Genomic DNA, 8051 nt, shown 5'->3' with positions numbered 1-8051 from the left:
GTCTCCCAGACGGAGATTAGGCGCACGGGCGGCGCTCAAGCCCACTGTACGCGTGTCCCTGCCCCGGATGATAGGGGGAATCCCGAATCGGTATTGCCGCGTTTGCGCTCCTTGCTTTGCGGAGTGTGCCCAAGCGGGAGTCGCAACGCTACAAGTGGCGTGTGCTAGGCTAGTGCGGATGCGAGCAGATGCGAGCCCGACCACCCAACCATATGCAGATCTCAATCTGATCCGACACGTCGTCGGCTGCCCATATATAGGCCGCGTACGGCAGGCCCTGTTCTTTCTTGTTCTCGTACCTCCACCACCGTGAAGATGTCGACGCAAATTCTTCCATACCCCATTCGCCTGCCTTCGTATGAGGAGCTCGCCCGTGCAGCCGACATCGACGGGCTGTTTTCTCGCCCATACCAGCCAACTTCGAGGCCGATGAAGGGCCCGGGTGTGGTGTTGCCGCCTTTGAAAGTGGTGCATGCTGTTGTTTTCCTTCTGACTCGACTCGACACTGACGAGAGCAGCCTTCACACCCTCTGAGGAAACAAGAGGGCCCCAGCGGAGGAGTCCATGACCGCTTCCTTGACTTGGCGCGCCACTGTCCCGCTGCGCCGCCGGCCAAAGAGTGGACCACGCCGTACTCTCCAATTTGCCGTCCCAGCCCCGCGTCGCTTGTTGCGCCCGTGACACCCGTGACGACCGCGCTGCCGCCGCCCATCATCTCTGCCCCCTCACCACATCCGCCTCCCATCCGCGCTCGCCACCCACAACTTGAAAACGCGCTACCCCCGCAACAACCACAACACGACACGCTCGACACCCGGCCACAGCCGCTCATCTTCAGCCTCGCGCTCCGGCCCGGCATGCCTGCTGGCCGGACGAAGAAGCAGGCGCTTTCGTGCTTTTTTTGTCGCGAGCGCAAGATTGCGTGTGGGAGACCGGAGGACGGAGGTGTCGATGGACGGTGCAAGTGCGTGCCCTTGTTTGCTCTCTTTCTTCGGCTTGCTGACCGGGATTCGAAATAATCAGTCAGTGTGCCCGGCGGAAGATCGCGTGTACTTACCCGACTGTGTCGCACCGTGGACAGCATTCGCGGTTGAAGAGCGCTCAGGCTGCGCGGAGTAATCGGAGCCATAAGGGGGCCGGACCCGAGATGGACTCGGAGTCTATGTCTTTATCCCCCTCACCGGAGCGCACATCGAGCCCGCTGTCTGCCTCCCCGCGTGACTCGTATGCTGGCGTGACGCTGTTCTCTGTGCAACGCCAGGCGCGATATGGGCATGGGAACAGGATGTCATGACCGTAAGTATTGTCACGGCGACGGTGGGCGACGACGATCTCACTCCCGAAGTTTGGCTATGAATGAAGTTTGGCTATGAATGGCGCCTGGGGCCGTGGACTTGATGAAGACGATTTCTCGTTCGCGTCGCCACCTGACCAACCGACCAACGATGCGGCGAGTTTGGCACATTGCCGGGGACAGCCAGTCATGTTTTTGAGGATGGGCGTTGACGATTCGGATGGGGAGCGCGAGTTGGAAGATGTGGCACCAAATGGAGGCATAGCAGTTGGCGGATGGGATGGGATACGTGCGGAGATGTTTCGTGCGTGTGTTTGTAGTAATACCGAAATTATGCGGGCACTTTGTCAACAGCTTAGTGTGGCTGCCGCCAAGTGCTCCGCGTAAACGTTGTCCGCTCCAGCTGCAGGCGCGATTACGACCTCTCGGATTGCGGAAGACGGTCCGAACACCGGTCCTGCCTTCAACTGTCTTCTCATGACCAGACAGACGTGGAACCCATCATTATTCATTGCACAGGGTCAGACGGGCAATGCCTACTGCCACAAGCGCTAGCGCTCGCGTCTCTTTCTGCCTCCTCCATCGATACCCATACCCTCGATGAGTCTCGCAGACATCGCCGACCTGAGCACACATATGATGCAGCTGAACGTCAGCGGTGCGCCAATCTTATCCATTTGATTATCCGATGAGGCCTGATCCGCATGGCAGGGGGCACAGGCGGACGTGGGGGGCCCGCCGAGGGCAGAGGGGGGAACGGGGGAACGGGACAGGGCAATACCCTGTCCATCAGAGCAGACGCGGTGCACATCGCAAGGTGGGTTGCGGCGCTTCCCGCCGTGATTGGATTACATCAGTAAAACAGCATGTTGGTCTTTTTCGTAAGTAGGTTCACCTATCTTGCAGCAAGACTATTGTCTTGCGAAAAGATCCACAAGTCTTATGAAAGAGCACTGAAAGATGAATGTACTTCTCAGAAGACACCGTGAAATATACAAAAAGACATGATTATATATGTATCTATAAACAACACAATGTACTATTTCCCCCGGTCTAGCCTCCGCGCAAGGACCATTCCATCACCAGTCCATGGTCATACTTCCCCCGGCCCTATCCGCCGTAACTCCCCAGTAGTGGTCGCGGTCGCAGTATTCACATAGCCAGCTGTGAAGATATAAATCTAAGTACGAACGGAGAAGTATGATGACGGACCAGTCGGAAGCCCCAGCCGGGCTAGCCTATAGCCTGCCCCATCTCCCTCGCCTCGTTGTCCACTTGCAGTCGAGACTGTCGAGTCCAAAGTTCGGTTGGGAGGGGTATTGACAAGGTTGAAGACTTGACAGAGTCTTGAGAAACTCGTAGTGTCTTGCGCAGTTTGAGGCTGAAGCTGCTTGCGGCTGCTTGACGCGGCTGCTTGACGTGCCTGCGGCTGCTTGATGGGCTTGCGGCCGCTTGTGAGAGACATTGGGCTTGCGGGTTTGAGGCTTTGATGGGGGGGGAGCAACGTTGGAAGCATGCAGGTGGGGGCGGCTGTGAGGAGGAGCGCTGGATGGCCAGTTGTGCGCTGGCTGGGAAGATAGAGGGAAGAGAAGAGAAAAGTGGCGCCATCGATCGCCCATCGATGGCGCCACTTTTCTCGTGATGACAGATGAGATGACGTGATTGATTGATGTGGAGCACTTGCCGCGGCTGCCCACTCCGACTAGCACAAGTCCAACTTGCAAATACTTTACTAGTACAACTTGATATCTTGTTGAAGACCAAGTATTGAAGGGCACCATACATGTCCAGTTTATTTCAAGGCTAATGTGTGACTCTTATCATTATTGAGTCATTTTTGAATCTGTACTCTGACCAGAGATAATTCTTATATAGTAGTAAATAGCACAGTTCCTTGAAGAGGAAAACATATGTAGCTACAGTTTTCTAATGAGATTATAGTACTTGACAAGCAAAATGATTGAAAGATAAAAGACTGCATTAAAGCCAAAAGACCAGTGGTGAAAGATCAAAGATCTGATTTGAAAGACCAAAGACTCTGGTGAAAGACCAAAGTAGTGAAAGACCAGCCTGCTGTTTTACTGATGTACCAGTCTATTCCTGAGTATCACAGAGACCAGTGATGACAAGACTGCAGAGGAAGTAGTAAGAGTAAGTCTTTGGGCTTATTGTTGGAGATACTAGCCACTTACATCCATTAGGAGCTACATCTTTTTCCCTTGGCTATTGTACAAGCAGCAGCATATATCAGGCAGTCTCGCCTTCTCAAAGCAAAGCCTCTGAATTATCTGGAAATGTACAGGAAAAACAAGCCAAAACACTGGAAAGCAAAGCCAAGGCAAGCCCACTGGGACTACAGAGAGACTGTTTATACTACATGGAAAATTAGCTTTGACAACCTCCCTACATATGCCCAGGAAATGATGCAGGTTTTCTGTATGATGCATTATGACAAGATCAGCCCAGCTATCTTTGCAATGGCATCAGAATATACACTAGACATGCAAAAGGATGATCCAGAGCAGATTACTAAGCAAGAACTACAGTCTGTGTTTGATCTACTTGCACACTTCACAGGTGATGATGGGAAATGGGATGAATATCAGTTTGAGGAGACATTGCAAATGATTGAGAGATATTCCTTGATATCAGCACAAGGGACCCAATACTATATGCATCCTTTAGTGCATGAATGGACCAAGGAAACTCTCCACAATATACAAGGTCAACAACAATTAGTATTGAATATACTGGGAATGGCTGCTCATAACTGTGATAACCTAGAACATCAATTACTTTTGGCAATTCACTCAAAAACACTAAGTACCATTGTGCCTATGATCCCAGTAGCTTTCAAACTCAGTTTATCAAATGTATATGGGGCTGCTGGTCTCTTTAAGCATGAAGAACAAATGCTAGAAGAATCTCTAGAAGCATCTAGGAGCAGCCTTGGAGTCAATAACATCAAAACTCTAGATATACAATTCAAATTAGCAAGTGTATATTCAAGGCTTGGCAAATATAATGAGGCTCAGATGCTGGAAGAAGCAGTACTAGAGCAGGAGATGCAATTGCTGGGTCCAGACCATGATGATACAATTCATACTCAAATCCATCTATCTATGACTTACTGGAAACTTGGGAAATATATTGAGGCTGTAGCATTGCAGAAAGCAGTATTAGCACAGTACATTCACTTGCTTGGTCCAGGGGATACCCAGACAATTGAGGCACAGGCTCACTTAGCTAAAAGCTATTCACAGTTAGGCAAGTATGCAGAAGTTCAGAAGCTTGAAGAAGAAATCTTAAAGCAGCGAATGATCCTACTTGGTCCTGAAAATCCACTCACTATTCATGCACAAGCTCATCTGGCCCTGACCTATGATAGGTTAGGGAAACTAGATAAAGCTCACATCATAGGAAGAACTGTGGTTGAGCACTTACAGGGTGCTGAGACTCACCAGGCCTCTCTGGCAGAACCCAATTTGGCTGCAGCCTATACACACCTAGGTGTGTATAATAAGGCTCAAATACATGCAGAAGCTGTTATGAAGCAGTCTATACAGTCAGTTGGCCCTGAGCACCCTGATACTATTGCAGCACAAGCTAGATTAGCTGAAACCTATAGGGTTTTTGGAAAATACCTAGAGGCTCAAGTGCTAGATGAAATAGTATTAGAACAACAGATGTGTCTACTTGGCCCTCAGCATCCAGACACCATCCAAGCCCAAGCCAGCCTAGCTGCAACATATACTGGGCTAAAAAAATATAATGAGGCACAAGCTCTGAGAGAAGAAGTATTAAAGCAATATACATACCTACTTGGTCCTATGCATCTTAATACCATCTATGCACAAGGAGCATTAGCTATGACTTATTATAGGCAAGCCAATTATACCTCGGCTCTGAAACTACAGGAGATAGTATTAGAGCATCAGACACTTCTGCTTGGATCTGAACATTTGGATACTGTTGCAGCGCAAAAGGATTTGGCTACAATTTATACCCAGCTAGGTCACTATGCTAAGACTGCAGAACTAGAGGAAGCAGTCTTGAATCGCCACATGAAATGGCTTGGTCCTGATAACCCTACCACTATTCATGCTCAATCACACTTGGCCCGGACTTATAGGAACTTGGGGAAATATACTGAGGCTCAGACAGTAGAGGAAGCAATATTGAATAGATGCATAACTCTACTTGGTCCTGAGCATCCAGATAGTATTTGCACTCAAGCCAACTTAGCTGTGATTTATAAACAACTTGGTAAAAATACTGAGGCTAAAATGCTTGATATGACAGTAGCACAATGGCATAGGTCACAAGTTGATACTGGTAATACAGTTACTGCTATATTCCCAATAACTAGTTGGCTTATAGTACCAGAAGATAAGGTAGAAGCTGTTTTGTGACAATTTAATGTTTATTTATGATCATATGTGGGCTTGCTTATGCTAATAATCTATATTTAAGTTATCAATCACCTCTAAGACACAATAATGGGGATATCAGGGTGAGAAATGCATGGATAGTGTAGTATTTCATTCAATTCGGCCGGATCACCGCTTTTTTATGAAATCAAAAGTTGCTCAAAAATCGGAAAATTTGAGGAAAAATTATTGCCGGTGTTTTCAAAAATCGGATGTGACCGTGACAGCCGAATTGATTGAAATACTACAGTAATCATGATCCAAGTTGTCTTATAGTCTGATAAATGTTTTTAATAGCTCAGGGAGACACACATATTTTTAGAGATCCTTTGTGCCTGGATATATAGCACATATCCTCTTATCTCAATCTCCCAATAACCTGCTTACTTAGAGGTAACAGAACCCCAATAAGATGAAGTTCAGAAGCATACAGAGGGGTCTGCTTAAGAGATGGTATTCTGGTCATAATATTTTATCAGTGTAATCTCTTGCTATTTTTCTTCATATAGTTCTTAGTTCATGCTTTTAGGTTAAGGTAGAGCCTTTTTAGTTAGTGATTGGCTAGTGCTGGCAAAAAATATTCACCTCTATGATTCATAGCCCTGATATGTATCATATAGGCCAATATTTATCATATAAGTATATATATTTTTGGTCCAAATAGAGCTATAATTTTTTCCTTTTTTAGTGCTGACCCATTTTGATCAATTCAGCAGGCCTGTGACCCGTGACCATTTGGCCAAAATGTTTAATTCGGCCTGCGACCAAATTTCGCGTGGCATGTTACCCAATTGGGAAATTCAGCACACTGCAGGAATGAGAAATTTGAAAATTGCCCACCAAACTAACCCAACTGAGAAAATTTGTCCGGACTTGGCTCTGACCTGTCTGAGAGTACAATCTCTTGTCCAGACTTTGAATCTAACTTTTTTTGCCTCCAACCTGATTTTTTGTCCAGATTCTGGTCAAGCCTAGGTCGAAATTTTTATAAATCTGTCCAGAGTTGGTATTCTACCTCTTGGGGCATAATCAGGGGTCCTGATCTGACAAAATGTCATTTGTCAGTCGCAGAGTGCAGACAGGACTGACAAAATGGCTCAGCTGATGCTATCACCAGCCAAAGTGGCCCTGACTTTGATGAAATTTTTTATCAGTCATGCAGCTGTGTAAGGGCAACCCTGGAGACTCCGACGAAAGCCTAGCAGGGGAGGATCCAAAGTGTGAATAGATGCTACGGAAATACATGGAGAGACCGACCTAGCAGGGGATGATCCAATTAGAAGAAACTCAAAGGGTCCGCCTGCCAGGGCGCCAACTATATACTGGTCGTCCGTAACTGCCAACGTAGAGCGCAGAAGGCCTGAGCGGCGTCGCAGGCTCTGTCTCAAGGTGATCGTTAGGAGGGTCTTGACGGATCGGTGATTGTGCGGGCGAATGAGGCCGTGGACGATGGTCGGGGTGGGTCGGAACGTCCGAGGGGGCGCTGGTCCGAAGGAGGCCGAAGCAGGGGTTCCCCTGACAAGCTGCTGCACTGCTGACAAATTGACTAAAATAGTACAGTACTTAATAAAAGTGACTCACATAAGTATTCAAAATCTATCACTTTAATTTTGTGGTCGATGTTATGGACGGTAAAACGGGAATGCATAAGGGGGCAGGTTTGGTTGCAACCATCGGTATTGCGAGCCGCAGCAGACGTGGTCGTAGTAATAAGAGAAAAGGATCGAGGCTGTGAGTCAGAGCGCCGCCATCAAAACAGCTTCCACGGTCTTCTCAACACCTGCCGCCTGGCCCAATGCCGCCTTTGGACGTACACCCAAGGAACTAATATCTTGACAGAGGAGTCAGAGCTAGCGATGGCGGCGTCCCGGTTCGGGCTTCCGGTTCGAACCCGAACCGGACCGAACTGAACGGGCGTTCAGGTTCAAAGTTCGGCGTGGCGCCAAACCTGAACCGAAAGTTCAGTCCAGCGTTCATCTGTTGATAAGTTTCCTTGAACCTGGTCTGAACACGTTCGAACGCTGAACGCCGGGTTGCCGGGCCGCCCTAATTAATCAGATTAGACCGGCCGATTGTCCCGATTTGGAAGCCTCCGGACATCATCTGTCCGACGCACACCCATCACACAGGCCTGTGGATGGGTGGGTTGGCTCCTCACCTGTTGGGCCGGCCTGGTGGCACTGTCGAGCAGCTGTGTCATGCCTGGCCGGCACACTGCGGCGCTTTTTTGAATGATATTTCCCGAGTTTGGCGCTGGCCTTGCTTTCTGCGTTCAAACGGGTTCTGAACGCGAACTGAACCGCCTTGAACCTGAACGCCAAATTCGG

The 8051-nt window shown here is 48.6% G+C and overlaps 1 protein-coding gene across 1 annotated transcript; it reads left to right on the top strand.

Annotated features, from left to right (window-relative positions):
* Window positions 1–309: 309 nt before the first annotated feature.
* Window positions 310–1294, top strand: MIND_00176000 (Zn(2)-C6 fungal-type domain-containing protein; the record flags this gene model as incomplete). Its single annotated transcript, XM_037358678.1, has 3 exons — window positions 310–468; window positions 519–964; window positions 1024–1294. Exons 1-3 carry the CDS (start codon window positions 316–318, stop codon window positions 1292–1294), a joined length of 870 nt encoding a protein of 289 aa, XP_037226588.1. The 5' UTR covers window positions 310–315.
* Between the last annotated feature and the right edge of the window lie 6757 nt (window positions 1295–8051).

Source organism: Mycena indigotica (assembly GCF_014461135.1).
Source record: "Mycena indigotica strain 171206Taipei chromosome Unknown Mind.scaff0001, whole genome shotgun sequence".
Lineage (NCBI taxonomy): Eukaryota > Fungi > Basidiomycota > Agaricomycetes > Agaricales > Mycenaceae > Mycena > Mycena indigotica.
This window is presented reverse-complemented; position numbering and strand designations above follow the sequence as displayed.